The sequence below is a fragment of the Balaenoptera musculus genome, chromosome 1 (assembly GCF_009873245.2).
Source record: "Balaenoptera musculus isolate JJ_BM4_2016_0621 chromosome 1, mBalMus1.pri.v3, whole genome shotgun sequence".
NCBI lineage: Eukaryota > Metazoa > Chordata > Mammalia > Artiodactyla > Balaenopteridae > Balaenoptera > Balaenoptera musculus.
In genome coordinates this window covers 90,634,709-90,657,226 of record NC_045785.1, presented here as the reverse complement: position 1 = coordinate 90,657,226, position 22,518 = coordinate 90,634,709, and the positions used below count along the sequence as shown (strand labels likewise).

Genomic DNA, 22,518 nt, shown 5'->3' with positions numbered 1-22,518 from the left:
TAGAAGCTAGCATCAGATGACGATAACTATTTGGGAAGTACATATGATAGGTTATTTTCCTAGACATCTGATTGATACATGAGAAAAAATAAATGACATTCTGGTATATGTTGTTCATTATAAATCAGTAATTAAGATTTCCTCATAAAAATGAATATATGGAACATTAAAAAAAGTTTACAAATATACTCGGTAAAATACCCTCTCTCCAAACTGAGAGTCATATGGAATTAGTAGGTCACAAAAACAATTTAGTGGGTTATTACCAGCATTAAAAAATGAAATATATTTAAAAAAAAATGAAATATAACAGGATAAGGTAAAATAGAATAAAAATATCAAAGATCATCATCTATCCATTCAAGGTAAGTATTACTTTTTGAAACCCATGTTTCAGCTATTTTACATGTGCATGTTTACTAGGTAATAAGTAAAATATATTTATTACTGTGGGTTTTAGTCAAATACTTTGTAGCCACTGTGTGTAGGACCAAGTCAATAACTTTACTAAAATATCAGTAGAAATGTAGAGCTTATGTAGTGTGTATTTTTTATTTCTTAAATAGATTATACCTGACATACTATTGTAAAAACGTTTAAATATGTATAAAATGTATGATTTATATACGTAATGGTAACCCCAAAAACATTTTAAAAATTAAAACAATCCATAATTCTACCATTTTAAAACCTATTACCACTTTTACTATTTCTGTCCAATAGTCATCATACCTATTTTAATACATATTTCACAGTTAAATTTATAGTATACATTCATTTATATTTGTATTTAATACTTATCATAAACATTATTCATATTTAGAATATTAGTATCATAATTATAGTCTTATAATATTCCGTTAGTTTATATAACCAAATTTATTTAACTATGTTTTCTTATGATTAAACATCTGGAATAATTGAGAATTTTAACTATCATAGCTAGTGTTACAAGATACATCTTATTGCATGTAGCATTTCCTGTTGATTTATTTTCTTAGAATTCATTCATTCATCATAAATTCAACATTTTATTAAAATCTCAGTTTTTCCCTGGTCCTCTGCTTATTGTTAGAGATAAATAATTGACACCTGAAATAGCACTGCCCAGTGAGGATAAGTATGTAAACAACTGGTATAATTGTGTTTTTAAGTGTACATTCGAATATGTACAAAGTATCATTGTGATATGAAAGAGGAACTATAAACAGCTCTGCATGGGGGGACTAGTCAGGAAGAGCAAGAGGAAGTAAAATAATTTTTCCATAAAGACGGGGCCAGGTGAAATTTGTGTGCAGCTGCTCTGAGTTTATTCAGTAGCACAAAACCTCTCCTAAAGCACTTACACTGCAAATGAATGTAAAGGAAATGGATTGAGACAATAAAGGAAGTGTAATATATCAGATCTCATGGCCTATGAGTTTTTAAGATTCATAAGTGGAATTAACAGATCAGAAGTTCAGAAGAGGGCTTCCCTGGTGGCGCAGTGGTTGAGAATCTGCCTGCCAATGCAGGGGACACGGGTTCGAGCCCTGGTCTGGGAAGATCCCACATGCCGCGGAGCAACTAGGCCCGTGAGCCACAACTACTGAGCCTGCGCGTCTGGAGCCTGTGCTCCGCAACAAGAGAGGCCGCGATAGTGAGAGGCCTGCGCACCGCGATGAAGAGTGGCCCCCGCTTGCCACAGTTAGAGAAAGCCCTCGCACAGAAACGAAGACCCAACACAGCCATAAATAAATAAATAAACAAATACTTAAAAAAAAAAAAAAGTAAAGTCTATTAATTAAAAAAAAAAAGTTCAGAAGATATTTGTAACCCTGGATATATATTGGATGGAATATTTATTTTTGAAAGAGTTTTGACTATACCTAGCTATAAAATCCTTTCTGGATAAGGTGTTTTAAAATAATTTGGGACAAGATTTTTCCAAAAAATTTTTACAATGGTAGTCCCATATACTACTCATAAAAGATGGAGCAAATGATTTAGTATTCATAAATTCCCAGACCAAATAATGTGCTTAGTTCTTGTAACTGAAATCAAACAGTATATTATGCAAAGCATAAATTTTATTAGTGAATGTAGATATAAGATTCCATCATATGTAGTCAATATTTGCATTATAAGTATTTTGACAAATGATAGTTTGACTCAATTTCCATGTTCTTATTTAACTTATATTTAATTTTTAATTCTATATTAGAAATTAGCCAAATATATGTTTTTAAAATACATGAATGACTTTTATTGTTTTCTACTATATTTTCTTAGGGTCTGCCAGGCCCACCTGGTGAAAAAGGTGAAAATGGGGATGTTGGTCCCATGGTAAGTTTTTATGTTTTAGAATTGATGTATGCTGTGAATCTCCACATTACTAACATCTTTCTTAAGGTTTATTAGTATGAACAAAGTAGCCCTAAAGACTATGACTTTTCAGATTGATGCCTCCCTGATTCTCACCCAAACTAGCATCTGCCGCTATTGAAGTCTCCCCCCACAGTCTTGACTAATTCTCTATCTTTTCTCTTTCTCACTTTGGAGTAGTGTTTTATACATATATGGTATTCTTTGGTTGATGTATTGTTATATATTTTTTATTTCAATGTGTATTTATTGTTGAAGTGTATATAAACTGCCACGCTTCAGTTATTTATTAGTCTTTAGCTCTGGACTTTGATGTGAAACAGGTAAATAATAATAGTTACACAGGATTTAGATAATTAGCAAATGTTAACACAGTATTAAAAATTAATTGTACTTTGAAACAAATTCTTAATTTAATAAGGAATTCTGTCTTAATCAGAATGCTATAACATAAAAATTTGCATTTATTGATTCTGGCTTTCTCCTCTAAGTTTAAGTCTAATAATTCAACTAAAAACTTGAAATACATATATTTGTTGATTGAGCACTACCTTGGGTAAGGAAACAATTAGCCAAGGTCATTGAAATCTATAATGAAATGTAATGAATACATTTCCTAATTGCTCGTTCCCTTCAATAAACATTGCCCCCAATTTTTGCTTCCTTCAGAATACATATTTTGATATTTTTATATTTGCATGTTAGATTTCATTTTCTTCAAATAAGAAATTATTCTTATTACAATAAACTTAAAAACTGAGAACATAAATATTGCTGATTCAAATAACTAATTAATACCTCAAACAGCATCACTTACATAGCAAACTCCTCTCTAAATATGCTTGCTATGGTTCCCTGAATCATTAATACATTCTTGAAGTAAAGGGTTCTGGCCACCAGTATTTTATAAAAAGTGCCCCAAGGTAATCTTAAAGCACAACCAAGAGAGAGACCCTTTGTTTGAGGAAGACAACTAAATAATTAATCTTATTCCAATTCTAGCATATGTAACATAAGAGCTGACATAAAAAACAAAACAAAAATTTACAAATAAAAATATGGAATTAATGAATTCTAAATCTACTCAAGCACCATTTCCTCTTCAAAGTTTATGTTCCTTTTATACTCTAGCATTCTAACATATTCTAGCCTAAAATATTTCTAGCTGTATGACTTCATTGTACCAGATAGTAACAACAGACTTTTCTAATTTTTAATTAAATTGTTCTTCCTGCAGTTCTAATTTCCCCGTAGCTATATGTAAATAATCATTTGCTAACACGATGTTGTATCCATCACAAATGACTTATAACCCTGATATGCTTCACTGACTATGATTTTGCAGGCTGAAACTTCTTTTAGTTTTCTTAATCACAAAATGAAATATCAGAAATGCATTTGAGTTTAGTCTTCATAGACCTTAATATTCATCTCTTACAGGGTCCACCTGGTCCTCCAGGCCCCAGAGGTCCTCAAGGTCCCAATGGAGCTGATGTAAGACTGTGAAATATGTTAATTATTTTGAAGTTATATAGATATTATTTAATAGCAGGTAGTGTCAAGATATAATGGAGACAATTACACTCCTGTTAAATGTTTAAGTGAACAAGAGCTCAAGGATCATTTACTCACTCCATTTTATTTTACAGGAAAAGAAAGGCTTTGTAGGGAGCTAAGCCTCACAAATATAATATAGGTACAAAATTTACAGTCAATATATATTAATATTTATTGGTGAGTGAGAAATACTAGCTCTAAGAACTGCATTGTTCAGTTCAGCACACTGTCTTGCACATAATAACTGTACAACGTTGCTGAATTGTTTCCAATTTAACCTTTATCTTTTACAATTGCTTGAGGAGATGGTTGTAATTGGCTTGATTGTACTAGCCTAGGTCTGTACTCCAAACAGCCTTTATTTATGCATCTACTATCTAAAAGTTTTGTATTTTGTATTTTCTTTCTACAAAATATGTCAGAGTAATATGTGCATGATAATATGTGCACCTCTTACCATGTAAAAAATGTTTCCTCTCAACTGTATAAAGCTTTCCTCCCCCAAGCTTAATTGTTGACTGACTGTTCCAATATTACAGGAATGTAATGCCGTATTTATCTTACTGTTACCATTAACAAATTTATAGGCTTTGATGTTCTGTTTCCATTTGACTTTCCCTTTTCACAAAGAACAAGTCATTTATTCTTGTCTTTATTGCTCTTCTATTATTCCTGCTTTTAATTTCGGCAGACCAGAACTGGGTAAAATAGATTAGACACAGATGTACTAGAAATTCTTTTAGGTTTTAATTCTCCCTATGTAATTTAAAGGTTAAGAGATGATTTATATTGTTTTTTGCATGGATTACATAATTCGTAACCAGAGTCATATTTTGATCCACTAAAAAAATCTACAAAATCATCCTCTAAATCTGATCTCTTCAATAGGCAGAGAGATTGAAATTATGTTCCAAGTATCAACTGACATGACTAGAGTTGGAAAGTCTCCTACCTTATCTTCAAAATTCTGGTGAATTTGAAAATCAATTTAGTATAATTAAATTATTTGCTATCCAGTAAATTTGACAGCTCAGTAAAGTTCATCATTTTGTCTCATCTTTCAAATGACTTGGAATATTCTTGCATAATATTTCTCTCCCTTTGAGAACAACTGGATATATATTTATGATGATGTATTTTATTATAAGAGCAAGGATAACTGTATTCATTTTCCTATACTACAGGGACCACAAGGACCCCCGGGATCCATTGGTTCCGTTGGTGGTGTTGGAGAAAAGGTAAGGAATGCAGTGATAGACAGTTTGAAACAGCGAGAATTGAGGAATTTGACAATATTAGCTAGTATTAGACGTGCTTTTAATAGTTCTGTCTTTCTAAGTATTTTACACATAGTTATATGAACTACAGCTCATCTACTCTAACAGTTAAATAATTAAAGAAAAAGTGATTTAGAGATATCACATTTTTGATTGACAGGTATTGTGCTGAGCAGTGGATTATTTACTTTAATCAACACAGCCACTCCATGATGATGGCATTATTATTATTACCCACATTTTTAGGCTGAGTGAGCTGAATCGTAGAGAATTTCAGTAATTCCATTAAGGTTTTGTTATTAGAAAGGGACTAAATCAGGATCCACTCTAACCCACATAAGTTTCACTAGCCTGTGTCTCTAGTAACCATTCATTATTGAAAATAGAAGAGATTGGTAAGTGACTTAAAAGCGAAAAAAGATGTAACTGAATTAAAAGCAAAAAAAGAATCCTTCATATTACAAAAGAATTAATCATACAGTTTGTCATATTTGGAGTTATATTTTCATTACTAATACTATGACCTGTCTTTGGCACTTTTCAAAATAGTTGGCATGTGCCATAATATCTGGGCTCAGAATAGCTTCTTTTTTTCATGAACATGATTTTATTTAAAAATATCTGCTCTTCCTTTTTATGAAAGTGTCAAAATGATCCTCTGATTTGTTATTTATGCATTCATTCTCATTTCTTAAAAGAATTTTCAAGAAAATTAACATTGTTATTTGCTTTATTTAAAAAATAATTTACCAGTTTTGAGGGATGAAAATTAAATGTCATACGATAAAATATTATGCAGTGAAAAAAAACTTAGAAATTTCCTGAGTTTGCTTCAGTTTTGTTAATAAATATCAAAAGTATAGACTTATCCTAATCATAAAAATGATTCTGTTGTTTAGTCTCAAAAATTTTGACATATCGTATCTTATACTCATTCATTTATCTTAATCAAAGTATTTGTCCCTCAGAAAAAGAAATGTAGTAGGTTGAGAACCTAGTATTTTGGTGTTTATTTCTTCTCAATACCCACATTCTAGTATTTTGATTATAATTAATTTTATATGATCAACTATTATATAGTTTCTTAATTACTAAATTAGAAATATTTGAAAGTTATTATCTAATTCTTACTGCATAAACGGTCTAGTTTTTTGATTGACCAACTCTTGGTTTATATTCTTAATTTAAAGTTTGTGTTGAAAAATGCAGATAAGTTGAGAGTGTAATTGAAAGAACTTTTTGTTGAATCAGTTGTCACAGAAAGAATAGCAGAAGAGAGGACTGGTGTCTAATGGTATCATAGTAGTAGACTGATGAAGATGGCCCACACCTTTCCTCTTTCTTCCCTTTGTGTCATCCTCTTTCGGCTCTAATACTGACCAGATAGTTGTGAGAACTAGCCTCTAATTTTAGTTTTTTGCCGATATAGCAAATTCTAAAACCATTTAATAGTCTTTTCAGCTTATTATACTTGTTTCCTACAGCTTTTGTGTGCAGTGGGAAAAGTTTTAAGTGCTTTAGTTGCTTCTTTTATGGTTTTATCCTCTGTGCTACCCTTGAAGATAAACATGGATGCCAGATGTTTGGAGTTTTGGGGAACTTCTTTTCCATACTGTTTCCATTTGTTTAAAGCCTATCTGGTAATACTTGGCCAATTTTGAATCTTCACAGAATGATTCAGTCAATCAGGATGGCGTTCGACTTCTTACAATTAAAACATACCTGAATCTAAATTTGTTATACTAAAAAAACAGAATTTTATTTTTTCTCTGTTTAAAAAAGTTTCTATGTGACAGCAGGATAGAAATGAAACCCTAATTTTATTTTGTTCTTCAGAATCTAGGGTAATATACTTTGATGCGGATTACAGATTTTTGACATCAACTCTGATTTGGTTTGAATTCTTCCCCGTTTCTATTTTGGAAAATTTATTCCCAGTCACTAATTCAATGAAAAAAAGAAAAGAGAAACTAAGATACTTTAGTCATGCTGCACTTTGCTTAAATAAGTTTAACTTGTTTTCCATATAATATATATTTGCTATTGATAGATTTTGTACTTTAGTGTTTTCTTCAAAACAAGGAGACAGATCAGGATATTACCTTAAGAATGAGTACATCTGTTATGACTTTAGGCATACGGAGTAATTTGCTGTCCCTTCTGAAGGGGGCTTTAATCTTAACAAGTGCACTATAGAATGGGATAAAATAGTTACATGATAAGTAATAATAAATGTATAAACTAGCACCTCCTTTATATGCCAATACTCTTCATAGAATTTATATTATTGTATTTAAGTCAATTATTAGTACTTAGAATAAACATGGTATAGCCTCATTGATACTAGAGATATTTAATTTGTATAATGTAGTCTTTTTACAGTGTTTTATTTCTTTCCTTGTGATTTTGTCCCATCCCCTTTCCAAAGATTTTAAATGAGACCTTTATAGATTTAATATTAATTTCATCTTAAGTAATTGCTATTTATATTGTGCACACTTATCTCTAACACTCAAAAAAGGTAATTTTCATATATATATTAGAGAAATTAATATTAATGCATTGCTCTCAAAATGAAGAGACTTTGTAGTAAAAATTTTTCTTTAAATTTTTTTTAATGTTTTTTATTGTGGTAAAAGTCACATAATATAAAACATACTATTTTAACCATATTTAACTGTACAGTTCAGTGGCACTAAGTGCGTTCGCATTGTTGTGCAGCTCTCACCATCATCCATCTCCCGAATTTTTCACCTTCCTAAACTGAAACTCTGTCCCCTTTAAACACTGACTCCCCATTCTCCTTCCCTACTCCCCTTACCCCCTGACCCTTGGCATCTACCAATGTACTTTCCAATTCTATGAATTTGACTATTCTAGGTACCTCGTATAAGTGGAGTCAAACAGTATTTGTCTGCACCTACTGTATGTTGGAATGCACTTTTAAGATTAATTTAATATATATCCTACAAATAGATTGTACCTTCTTTTTTTCCCCCCGTGCTATACAGTAGGTTCTCATTAGTTATTTGTTTTATACATAGTAGTTTATATATGTCAATCCCAATCTCCCAATTTATCCCACCACCCCACCCTTTCCCCCCTTGGTGTCCATACATTTGTTCTCCATGTCTGTGTCTCTATTACTGCTTTGCAAATAGGTTAATCTGTACTATTTTTTGACAATTATTTAATCCTGTCTCTTCACCACCTATTATTTCCCTCATATAAAAAAAAATAAACAAATGGAATCATTTCAGAATCTAGTTTAACTTTATAGTGGACAGGGATTAAAGGGGAACAACAAAATACACAGATTAATAAAAAACACAAAATATGCAGTTATTTCCCTTCTAGTTCTAACTCTTATGGTAGCACTATGAGTTAATGTGGTACATATGAAAACATCTTGTACATAATCAATAGATTTCCTGTATTTCCTTTTTCCCTAGCTTTATTGAGGTATAGTTGACAAATAAAAATTGTGTACTTTTAAGGCATATAATTGATATTTTGATACATGTCACATTGTGAAATAATGCCCACACTCAAGCTAATTAACATATTCATCAACTCACAGAGTTACCATTTTTTGGTTGTGTGATGAGAAAAGTTAAGATCTACCCTGTTAGCAAATTTCAAGCACACAATACAATATTGTTAATTATAGTCATATTGCTATATATTAGATCTCCAGAACTTATTCATCTTGAGTATCTGAAATTTTGTACACTTTAACCAACATTTCCCCATGGCCCCCACTCTCCAACCCCTGGTGACCACCATTCTACTCTCTGCTTGTGTGAGTTTGGCTATTTTAAATTTCACATCTAACTGAGGTTATGCAGTATACTATATATATTCCATATATAAAGAATTTAATATGGACATTTTACAGTTGATTTGAATGGCAAACTGCTTAAGTTTTTTTCAAAGATGTGAATAATGACTCATAAAAATATCACTTGCATATTTTTCCATCATACTGGGATAGATGAATGATTCATTGCTTTGAAAATAATGAAAATGCAATACTTTACTTGTAAAGTTTATTCAAGATAATTGGAAATATTTGCTACTTACTTGAGAGAGAAAATAATTTACACATAATAATACTAATGAATGCTTAGAAAGTACTTGATATCTTCCCTCATTATGCAGATAATTCAAGAAGTTAAAATATGTGCATATTCTCAAAGAATAAGAAATTATGTACACAAAATAGTCTCTCCCCTGGAATTATGTTTATATTTAATATAATACATTTCAAACAAATTTATGAGCAGTGGGTCTGTGCCAGGAATATTGGAAATAGCTGAGCTAAAAATTAAAGAAAATTCAGGCCTCACATTTTTAAAAAAATTTAGAACAATTTTCACTTCAGAGTTTCTAGTACTACTGATTTTGTATAGAAACATGGTACATGAATGTATTGTATTACTTCACTTGGATGATTACTTGAACCGAATATTATGTTTGTATGCATTTCTAAGTGTGAAGAGTTAGTAACAGACTTTCATAAGGGAAGCCTACTAGGCTAGGAGGTTTATTTTTTATTGCACTGAGCCATAAAATAGCCATCCACATTTATACATGGAGATCATAAAGACTACCAATATATATCCTCAAACGGAGCAGTTTTAATTAGTATCTAAGTATCTATGTGTATCTTATAAATAGTGTTTTTGTATTTATTTATAGCTCTACTTTAGACCTCTTTAGACCTCTACTAACTAAATTTTATAGGATTATCAAAATACTACGAAACTGTTTGATTATTAAAGTAAATTCATATTTTAGTACAAAACATTTTAAATTGTTTAATCCATAAACTTAATTATAATATGAATATTGATGCAACACAAATACACAAGTTTTAGGAAACATGCAAATGTCTGTTTTGTGTGGTTTGGTGGTAACTTGGGTTAATGCTCTGGGTATTAACTAACTGATGAGAATTGTTGCATCCAGCTTATCCAGTTCTATCTCCCCACTTGAGAAATAAAAGTATTAAGGTCAGTAATAGGAAAAGTTTATTCTTTTTATCAAAGTTGTCCGCTGCCTAAGTTGTCCGCTGCCTTTTAAATAATATAATGAGTTAAGGGCTAGTTTAAAGTGTCATGGTCATCATTGAAGGAAGTTTTACAAATGTGAAACATTGTTTCTGTGCTATGATACTCTTTTGATCTCTTCTTTATAGGGTGAGCCTGGAGAAGCAGGGAACCCAGGGCCTCCTGGGGAAGCAGGCACAGGCGTAAGTGCTGGCTTATTTTCAATGTAGTGTGTTATGGATCAGATATTTCTTTCAGAGTATTTTAAACATGTAACTTAACTCCTAGCTGTGATTCAGTTCCTTTCACTTTCCAACCCGTTAAGAATCATCACCAGTGCAGAGCCTTTTTGTTCAATAATTTTGCCTATCCTCTGCATATTTTGATTCACAAAGAAACTGAAAAAAAAAATTACATTAGCATAAGTTAGAACATTAGAACTATAAGCTGCTTATTGCATATATCTTTGGTGGACTGTCCACAAAAGAAACCAGCAAACCCTGCTACATCGAGTAAACATTTATGAACTGTATTAGCATTATATTATTCTAATTTAGATTGGTTTAAACTGAGAGTGAATTTCACTCTCAGGAAACACTTGGCAATGTCTGGAGACATTTTTGGTTATCACACTTGGAGGAATGGTAGCTGCTGGCATCCAAGTAAAAGAGACCTGAATGCTGTTAAACATCTTGCAACGCATGAGACAAGCTCCCACAGCAGAGTATTGTCTGACCTCGTATGCTAAGGTTAAGAAACTGATTTAAAGCTTGTAAGATAATCATTCTTTTTCTTACGTTGTGTAGGGTCCCAAAGGAGAAAGAGGAGAGAAAGGAGAAGCTGGTCCACCGGGTGCTGCTGGACCTCCTGGTGTTAAAGGACCATCAGGTGACGATGGCCCTAAGGGTAACCCGGTAAGTGACCTTGGTCCTCTTTAAAGTGGCATCTATGTCAAAGCCACTTGAAGCTCTTCGTAGAAAGACTAGAAATCATGAGACTTTGGCCCATAGCTGGTGAAGCTGACTTTTCATCATTTGATGTATTCATAAGCATTCTCAATTCATTTCATTTTTAAAAAATTTTCTAGCAGAAGAGAGATATTCTCATATGGTTTTACCATGACTTTTATCTCTTAAGTTTCAGAATATCATGACTTTATAAAAATTTTTCATTTATTTCCTTTCCTTTAAAAACATTATTTTAGGGTCCTGTTGGTTTTCCTGGAGATCCTGGTCCCCCTGGGGAACCTGGCCCTGCAGTAAGTATCATAGAAAAACAAAGGAATTATTTTGCTGGGGATTGTTCCCAGATAATAATTAAAGAAAAGTCTTAATTACTTCAGTGGATCCCCAAAAATAGGAATAAAAGGAAGATGTAAACTGTAATCACAACTACCAGAATAAAAATTCATATATTTGGAGACTATCAGACTTGTGCTGCATGATTATTATTATCTCTTCATTGGGTTAGTTTTCCAGACTTTGTTGAGTTGTACATACTAATTATCTGAGTAGCCGCATTACTATCATTTCAAAGTTACAAGATTTTTGCTTTTACCTCAGTCCATTCTAAAATGCAAATTCTGTCTCAAACTGCACCATATTTGTTCATGGTTAAAGGATGCACTGTCTTTCTATACTAATTACATCCTCCCCTTTCCTTATATTAAGAGCATACTATATTTTAAATTTGATATCATAGCAATTTCATACATTTTATGGAAAGAGAGATACCATAATCCTTAAAAAAACCAACTGAAAGAATACAATAATACTTTTGTTTATCTGGTAATAATTTTTCTTAAGGACTAAGATGGTACATCATATCATTTTTTTCTGATAAAAGTTAATTAATAGTGAGAAATACCTGGGTTCATTTTCTATTGCGCATTATAGGGTCAGGATGGTGTTGGTGGTGACAAGGGTGAAGATGGAGATCCTGGACAACCGGTAAGTAAGCACACTATTTTTATTCAATCTTTGCATAGTCTCAAGATATTTTAAAGAAATAATCAGAAATAATTACACTTCCAAAAGCATAGCTATGTGTGTACATATTCAGGTATATTTGAATTCCAGTTTAAAGTCAGTGTTACATGGAACATTTCTTACTTGATGTGATTTAAGAAATATCATCAAAGCCTTCATAATAAAAACTGTAGTCATATCCTACTAGTGATTTTGTCATATTATATTACATTGAACTATCTCTCCAACTGTGTTAAGTGGAAAGTCATTTTAAAAACACAAGTAAGAATTAAATGAAGAAAACTAGGTTATCAGCCTATTATTAGCATGAATTACTTCAATTACTAACCGGAATGAACTCAGCATTTTTGGACTCTTTTTTATTTTTAATTTGGGAAATGCAGTAGGGGGCTTTGACCACATAAGTTTATTTAGGGAGGAAGTAAAGGAGGGCACTGACTTAAGTAGGAGTCAAAGACAAACTGCACTCTTAACATAACTTTGTCTCTAGAGCCATACCCACTGGATACTTGCAGTCAAAGAGATATAGACTTATTCTGTGTAGATAAGACTTGTGGGTCATATCCCAGCATGTTGTGTACTCCTTGGAATAAAATGCTAGTGTTGCACAAGATGAAATTAGAGGTAATAGATTTATGGTTCACAGATGTATGTGATATGCGTAGAATTATTAACCATATAATTCTATTAATTAGTACATCTATTGGATGCTTGTCAGATATAAACTAGCACTTTAAAAAAACAGTTTTAAATAGAAGGAATTCGACTCACTTTTTTCCAGCTGTGAAGAAGTTTTCCATATGAATTTACCAGCTCGAATTATAGATATCTGGAAGAAGTTTAGGTATCTGAAATAGGACTAAGATTTTCCAGGAAAGATAGATGTGGAGAAATGAAGAAACAGGTTGGCTTCAGTCCAGATTTTGAACAGTGCTGGGAGCCATAAAATAATACCCAATTGCTTAAAAGGTATTTTTCACATTTTTTAGGGTCCTCCTGGCCCATCTGGTGAGGCTGGCCCACCAGGTCCTCCTGGAAAGAGAGTAAGTTTTTTAAATTCTTTACTTGAAACATCTACTCATTATCCATTGTGTGTATAAATTTATATCATATTTGTAAGCTGTAGGCAGCACATTATAATGGTGCTGAAAAACGTATGTCCTAGAGAGTGATTTCTTAAATTTGTCAAAATACTTATTAAAGTAGAACACAATTTAATTGACAGGTTTAATCTGTCACAATGAAAAATAGTTTCCCACTTCTCTGTGCTTAGGTCTCCGCTGTACAAATGCCATAGGCTCTTATAAAAGACTCTGCTGATACCCTGAATTTCAGCTCATGGTATCCTACAAGGAGATGAATTGTCCAAACTCCAGTGCTTGTTGAAAATGTTATAGAAACCTGAATGCAGTATCAGTAGAATGAGCTCAGGAATCAGCATATAATGTTAGATTGCTTTACACTGTCAAACTACTCTGATAGGATTTTAAGAAAAAGCTATAGTAAAATATAAAGATCTTGTTCAAAATATTGGCTACAGTGGACCCTAGGAGATTTGCTTTACTGCCTTTTTCCCACTATTATACTGTTTTTATAATAAAACAATCCTGTTGACCTGCCTCTTGCAGCACTTCTATTAATACACAGTGTTCTCCTGAACCTCCTTTAGTCTATTTTCCAACCTATACATGAACAAAATATTTGGTCAACATTGAAATATATTTCTTAGGCTCATTTCCCCTTCAGTAATCCAAAGACACAGAGCAATTGGGGCCACTCTGGTTTTCTAATGGTAGCTTTATCTTAGGAGAATTTTCACACTACACATCTTCCTATACACAGAGTGTGACAGGTTTTAATTCTGTCTCTCAGGACATAAATTGAGTCAACATTTACAAGCAAACACTTCTCTTTGCTGGAAATGAATTTAGTTTATAGTAAATATTTTCTCTGAATACAATTTTCTTCTCACTGACCCAAGTGCCTTTTTTACTTTTCCCCTCCTCTTCCTCTTTCTCATTATTATTATTAATATTATTATTTTGTTTGTTTGTTTTCTTTTTGTCAGCAGCCCAAAAGCATAATCTTTATAGAAAAAGAAACATATCCCAAAACAACCATTGGGCTGTTATTCTTAGAAAGTAATTACAAAGTGTAACATGATGTTGAGATCTGTTGCCTGTTTTTGCCTACAGTCTCAATGTTCTTAAAACTTTCCAAATGGATGAATATCTGTTCTATTATTTCAGACCTTTCAGAAGAATACTTATATAAAATGTCTTTGAAAATTGGTGGAAATCTTTCCTGAGAAAACATGAAATCATTTTTGTCTTTCTCCCAGTCAAATGATGGAAGGCTATTTAATGCAGTGGTTAATAAGTCAGTGAAGTCATACTACCTGACTTTTGACCCAGCTCTACCATTTATTACCTGTATTTCCTTAGGCAAATTACTTATATTGCTTCTCAGGGAGGGCCTACTATACCTAGGATTTATAAGATCACTCATATAAAACAAAAATAATATGTATTCACATAATAATGTTAGAGTGTTAGTCTTTAGTTATGAAATAGTTATTGAATAGTTATTATAAGCACAAAATTATCATCTTATATAGGTATAAGTTATTATGCTTTTGATGCAGAGGGAATTAAACCTTCCTTCAAATTGTAACTACTGGAAAAGGAGGAACTATATAAAAATATATTTTGAATATTTTATTAACATCTACTGGCAGCTTCTCAGCTCATTCCATTATCCAAAGCAAATTCTCAGCAAGTGCTATATAGTTCAGTTTTATTTTAAAATATGTCAAAACAGATTGTTCACTTACAATCTTTGATAAGTTCAACTAAGTACCATTTGCTATTTGGGATGTATTCTTTTAATATGTGACAGAGTTAGGGAATGAATTAATTTCTTTAGCGAGACAGTGGTGGATCATGTGGCTTACTCATTTTGAAAATTGAATGATTTTGAAATTTAAAAAAAGTAAATAAATATAAACAATTTACTAGGGAGTATGAATAGAAACATGCAAGAAAAGGGGGGGCACTTAGGTGTGAACCAGTATATCAGATACCTCCTTTAGATTAATATGTGACTCCAAATTTACATACAAATGTATAACAAAACTATTAAAAAAATCTTAAATCTATTAAGCTATATATGAAAGTATTTCAGCACAATAGTTAATGTTGACCCTGTTGACACTACTACGAACTTTCAAAATATTTCCATCCACATTTACTAATTTTTAAACCTTGTTAATATAATGTAACACGCTTTTCATCTTTATAATAGCAGAGAGTTTCTAAAATATTTGTGCTGAATACTTTAGAATGTGTAATTATCAACAATTATACTTCTAATGAATAACTGAAACAAACTTCTAGAAAGACCTCCACTCGATTCTAGAATTGAAAAAATGTCATAGTACCGTCAGCACAGATATATAGATATTTAGATTATATTCTGTTCTGTAACAATGAGACAGTGTTGGGTAGCGGAAAGTCCGTGTATTTGCATTTCTATCCATTCACACCTTAATTGGACTTCTGCATTTGCTGCTCAAATGTGGTATAATGTAAAAACGTTAATCCCTGATTTTTAATTCTTTTCTCTTTACAATAGAATAAGGTTATATTTTTCATAGATTAGAAATAATTATAATATACTATCTAGTACACTGTATAATATATAACATATTAATAGTATATTAACAAGAACATAAGTATACGATCAACAAATTTTAGTAGTTTGTTGCTTTAAGAACAGAAATAATAACCAATGATTTTTTTCAATCAAATTTAAGATTATATGGTATTAGTAAATTGCAAGTTTAATTGGTAAATTTATTCTTTAAATTTAAATAGAAAATTAGAGAGTAGAAAAATCACATTACTCTTTCCTGTCAGTATTTCTAACCAGACAGACTCTCTTGATAAACTCTCTTGATTAAAAGGAATAAAATATCTTGAAAAAATCAAAATATGTTTATATGCATCAGTGAGATGGATATAAAATAAGAAATTAAGATAATGTGTTAGTAAGTTTATAATTGAACTTCTCTATAGATATATAGACAAATGGTCTCAGTGAAGAGAGAGCCTAGAAAAGGCTTAAAAATATACAGTAACTTCATTTGTGTCAAATTAGACACTGCAGATCAATGGATAAAAGATAGATTATTGAATATATTTTGCTGGGGCAGTTGAATATCTATATGAAAAAAATAAAGTTGGACTTTACATTTCTCCATTCACAAAAAATAATTCTAGTTGAATTACAATCTTAAATATGAAAAGGAAACTTTGGAATATTTTAGCAAAGATTAGTGGAGAATAAATTTGTGACCTCTGGTTATAAATTCTGGTCACATAGGTATGATCAGAATGGAAAAGTTGGTGTACAAAATAAATTACAGTGAAAAGTTTCTGATTATCTAAAAATACTGAAAAGACATTGAAAAGATCGAATCAGGATAAAATACTTTTAACATACAGAAAGCTTGTAATGAAAAATTTTCCAGAGTATCTAAGTGTATCTCACAAAGTAAGAAGAAAAGCATCAAACAGTAGACAAAAATTAGCAAAAGGCATGGAAAGGTATTTTACACAAATGTTCCACAAACACGTAAAAAGATGTGTAGAAGTTAGGGAAACGTGTGTTAAAAATGACGTAGAGATACCACTTACATCTATAAATTGATGACAATTTAAGTCTGACAAACCAAATGTTGGAAACGATGTTTTTCAAATAGAAAATAATGGGGATTATCATAAACAGCTATTGTGAGCTAACTGGTACAACTGCTTTAGGAATTGTTCATTATTACCTAGCAGAATTTAACAATGAACTTTCCCTACTAACTTGTAATTCCATTCCTAGGTACATGCTCTGGATGATATCTTATACATATTTACCAAGATACACATGTAGAAAAAATAAGTGTGCTGAGATAGGCATAAACTGAAATTTTGTATGGCAGTGAAAATATCGTATTGCAGATGTGTGAATCAACAAAGATGAATCTCAAACACCTGATGTTAAGAAGAAAATATATGTAGTGTTGACCTGGAGAAGATAGATAATTTCATTTATATAATATGCAAAAAAATAAAAACATGTTGTTAAGCATTCAAACATAAGTGGTAAAAGTGATTAAATAAATGAAGACAATGATTCATTAAATTCAGAATGGTAGTTATTTCTCTGGGAGAAAGAGGGTTACAGTAGTTGCAAGTGACATGTAGGAAGTTATACGTTTGTATGCTGAGACTCTTAGATATTAAAGTAATTAACTGATTCATTCCCTGGATCATCCTTTTCATTATTAGCAAATTCTATAGTGGAGTGCTGCCTTTCTGATTTTTGATGAGATTATTTTAAAATAATCTCTTCAAAAATTTTAGAGATGTTCTAGCCTCCCATTTTAAAAAACAACTTTTATGAATATAATAAGCTATTTTTATTCCACTCTAGTCATTTTGTAAACAAAATTAGAAGACTTTGTATCTATGAATTTGTAATGATATGAGAATTGTGATGACTATGCATTGCTTACAAAGCTATTTACATCCATTTTGATTTAGCAGAAGAATCAACCTTAGGTCAGCCCAACTGAGCAGTATTATGCAAGTTTTCTTCTTTTAAAATGTGGCATCATTAAATCTAACCTGAACGATATTTAACATAATGTGTTAAATTGTGTTCTGTATTAGGATTGGATAGATTGGCAGGTTTAATTGGCTTTCTCTGTTTTACACAATAATCTTTTTTCTTTAGAAGCGTAAAATATATTTTAATGGTGTAAAGATTAGTGTCAACGATCTTATTACTAAAGCTATAATTTGCTCTGATTTAACAGTAGCAATTAATGCTTACATTCTTTTGAATTACAAACAACCAAACTAGTCAAGAGCTCTACCTTAACCTAAAAAAAAAAAAAAAAGATGGCTTAGGTGAAAAAATAGAAATACAAATTATTTACTTAGGTCTTTCTCAGCCTTTAAACTGACACTCTTCATAGCTAACTATCAGCACAAACTAGTCCCGAATGCTGTTGCATTAGAATCAAATAGACCTGGTTTCAAATTCTTGCTTTGCTACTTATAAATACAACTTAGAATAAGTTAATTTCTTTGAGTCTCAGTTTTCTCATTTATAGAGTAGGCAAAATAACTAATATTCCATGCTGGAGTGAAGACTAAATTAATAAAAATGTATATTTAAACCACTACATCTAATATCTGGATTTATCAAGAGTTCAAAGAGTGGATGCTCTTCTTAAGGAGTTTAATACAGGTTTTGAATTATGCCATCATTTACAAACAAAACAAACATTAAATAAAATATACAGAGAAGATAAAGACATTTTCTTCTAATTTCTGAGTTATATAAATTGAGATGAAAGTTTATTAGCAATAAATTCATAGTAACTTCATAATTAATTGCATTTTTGAAGTATAGAATACTGTGATTCTGTTGAGATGGATACAAATTTGTATTATTTATTTATTTGGTGTAAGCTGATGTAAAATCATGTAGCGTAAACTGTAAAGGAATTTCCTATGAAAACTATTGCCAAAAAAACAGAGCATTAAATTCATGATGACTGCATATAATTTTAATAAAATGGATTTGCCAAGCAACAGGGATTTAGAACTAGTTTGAGAGATAATAATGTGATTAAAATGAGTTCGAAGGAAGTACTTGGGAACTTTATTGTATGTCTGTGAGGTCACTTTGTTTATGCACTGGGTGAACACAAAGCTCCTGAGCCTAAAGGGATATGGTGCAGAGTGAATTTTGTGAATTGTAGCTGATGAGGAGAATTCTGTCTTCACCAACCTTTGCATTCAGCCAACAGGCAGCAATGTCTTTGATGCAGGAATCAATTTAATATCATCCTTGTGGAAACAGCAAAAAACAGTCCTATACAATAATTATAATATCTGATCTACACACTTACGACTTAACTGAATACAGAATTGCCTTACCATTTATTTCCCTTTAGTTCATCTAGAAAGCATAATTTTAAGTAAGCTTTGTATGTATTTTGTGGAAATTAACATTTCTCTTATCCTTTGTTTTGCTACATTGGAACAACAGAAAAGGACCAATAACAATTTTTCTATAGCATCTCGTATCAGAAGTAGCAATGAATAGAAATGTATTGAAAAGTGTTATCACTTTTTTCCTTGAGTGACTCTTACAAATAAATGATAATAAACCCTCCCAATAGAATATTGGTCAGAATGTTGCGAGTGGCAGTGTTACTGAGAAACAACATTCTAACAGTTATTGAACAAGTAGGGAAATTAAGTTGACATTTGTAGTACACGTACATTCTGTCACGCATTTTAATACTTGAGAATAAATGTATATTTCCTTGAGGCACTAGAAGATTGTACAGTTTATATCAGTAAGCCATGGAATTTTAATACTCAGGTTATCATAGCGGTTTGAAACCAAGAACTAGTTCAAAGCCCTTTTACTGAAAAAAAAACTAGAGATGACTAAAAAGATTTAAACCTAACCTGAAAATGCATATATTAAATGGAATTTTAAGGAGTCCCATCTCATCTGCCAAAAGAAAATTTACAATAAAAAATTAAAACAATAACTGATATTATTAATTAATCAAAATACAAAGGAAGCTTTAACCTACTATATATGCCCATATATACCATATATGTATTCTTTCCATCCCTATGCCTTTATGCATGAATGTAGATGGTCAGATTAGAAGGAAACATCCCTCCCATATCTACCCACACTAAGATTAAGATCAGATATTAGGTTCTTAGGAAAGCTTTCCCTACTGCCTAACTAGATCAGTGTACCTATTTTGTACACCTACTTCATCTTTGTGTGTTTTACAATGTACTGTATTTGCTAATTTTGTTGTCTGTCTTCATAACTAAACTTTGTGAACTCCTTAGGGTTTCACTTTTTTGTTTTTTTTTTTTTTTTTTCCATGCACAGCACATTTCTGACATATAAGGAAGACAACTATTTGCAACATGTATGGAAGAATGGGCAAATTGTAGAATAATATTATAAAATGTGAATAGTGGAGAGAGGATTATACTGTGTATTTTATATAAAGTATATTTCTCATAGCAAGGAAAATCTCATGTAACGGTGATTACTGGTGGAAAATTAACCAAAGCTTATTTTATTTTCATGTTTTACAAGGCATTTTCCAATCAGAACACTCATTACTTCGTGATAATACAGGAAGTAATTCATTATATTAAGTCCTTGCCTCTCTGCTTATGCAGATATATGAGAAAGAAATGACTAAAACAAGAATTTGTCCATAGGCATTGTTTAGTTTTTTTTAAAGGGAACTTCCTATTCTCTTTAAAAAAAGTGTGTTATCTGTTTTCATCCTAGTTTTTCTTAAAAAAATCTGTGCCATCTGGAAAAAATATAAGGAATAAATGAAAATGGGAAAAATGAGATAAAGAACAGAGTAAAACCATTTAATGTGGATTTCCAATGATAAACATCAGGCATTCATTCAAAGGGGAAAGAAATCCTTTTGGGATGAAGAAATGTTTTATTGAATCACAATTTTGTGGCCATGTCGTAGTTTACTTGTGTTTAATTCTCTAGGCTTTTCAAACTCAGATTTTCTTTTCTACCTTGCAATAAAAGCAATATTTTTGTTACATTTTAGACAGTTGATGACTTGCTTTTCCTAAAGCTAGATATTTATAAATCTTCTATACTATAAAGTTCATATGTGTAATTGAAATCTTGAAGTTAATACCCCATACCTTTATGTCATTAGTTTATGGAAAAATCTTCATAGAATAAAGAAAAGCCCATTATTCAGTTGAATCTCATAATTTCTATTCCCCAAATTATAATCATTATGGCTGTTTTACCCAATTTGAATAGGAATACTTTAACCATCACACCAAAAATGTATTTTTTATACATTACAAAATAATCACCACAATAAGTATAGTTACCATCTGCACACCAAAATGACTCAACTCTTTAACACTAAGAAATATTTGAAGCTTATGCTTCTCTACAGAAATCCTCTTGCATAAATAGTATGAAATTCAAAAGATACACTTAAGTTTTAATGCCTATATTATTGTTAACAAATTGTTGCTGCCTCAAGAGACTGCTTACAGGATTTATGTATGCACTTCTTATCTTTGGGTAGAGGCGCAATGAATGCCTAATAATATATGAAGTTATAGTGATGATATTGAGAAGATAATTGCTAATGATATATTCATTGACTCTCTCAGAGATAAATGAGTTCACAGAACTCTGAGTTTGATGAAGTGCCTGATACCCATTTTAAATATGGATTTAAAAGACCATATGAAAGACTAACGTGTATCCACCATTAGAATATTAATATAGCATCTGAAAGAGAGAAAGTCATCCTGCCTCACCTTATTTTCACCAATTAACACTGTTTCTGCTACTCTCCCCAAATTCCAACCTCAATCTCAGTTGATGATTTTGAGCACAATTCATAACAAAAATTGAAGTAAACAAACGGAAAACAAGAGAGTCTGGGGAAAAATGAAATACAATTTCCTAGAGATCATTAAGTTTCTTTTTTAAACTTTCTATCCTTATGTCTGAACTTGTGTAGAAATTTTCAGCACAGTTAAGTTTCAGATTGAATCTTAATGTTTGTTAAGTAATAATAACAATCAATTAAATAGTGGAATGAAATAAATATTTTATAATACAATTATAAATTTTTTATGTCTTAGAATGAATTTATTATGAGTATATATATTGTGTAGCCCACCACAGTAAGAGGCCAAAAGCACTCTTATTGTATTGGACTATCAAACCAAGTGCCCTGCTTGTGTTGATTTGAGATGCCATAAGTGAAAATACCAATGACCTAGTATAATGAGTAGGAACAAAATTTAGACACAGTGGGAATTATAACATATTTCTAGCTTGAAAAATAGTTGTTTTCTTTGATACCTTGAATATTATATGTTATGTAATGTAACTGATTCCTTTCTACATGTTTATTACAAAGATTAGAAATGTCAAGTTTTATATTTCACAAATGGCTAAGAGAATGTAAGAAGGAAATTTGAATGTCAGATTTCAAGATCTGACTATATATTACAGAATCGTTTAGCTGACTTTCAATTTTCTAGTTAAAACAAGTAGTTTCATACATGGAGTTCATATTTTTCAGGTGTTATAGACAGGATGTATGGAAAAAAGTAAGTTGTTGACATGGTGTCTCTAAATGTATTTTGAAAGTCAGTTTTG

At 31.2% G+C, this 22,518-nt stretch overlaps 1 protein-coding gene across 1 annotated transcript in view; it reads left to right on the top strand.

Moving 5' to 3' along the window:
* COL11A1 (collagen type XI alpha 1 chain) overlaps window positions 1-22,518 on the top strand; it is a 208,150-nt gene that overhangs the window by 164,181 nt on the left and 21,451 nt on the right. Inside the window, exons 47-54 of the mRNA XM_036823722.1 lie at window positions 2,272-2,325; window positions 3,805-3,858; window positions 5,106-5,159; window positions 10,399-10,452; window positions 11,056-11,163; window positions 11,454-11,507; window positions 12,145-12,198; window positions 13,227-13,280. Coding sequence (XP_036679617.1) covers window positions 2,272-2,325; window positions 3,805-3,858; window positions 5,106-5,159; window positions 10,399-10,452; window positions 11,056-11,163; window positions 11,454-11,507; window positions 12,145-12,198; window positions 13,227-13,280 — 486 coding nt within the window. The remainder of the gene's footprint in view (window positions 1-2,271; window positions 2,326-3,804; window positions 3,859-5,105; window positions 5,160-10,398; window positions 10,453-11,055; window positions 11,164-11,453; window positions 11,508-12,144; window positions 12,199-13,226; window positions 13,281-22,518) is intronic.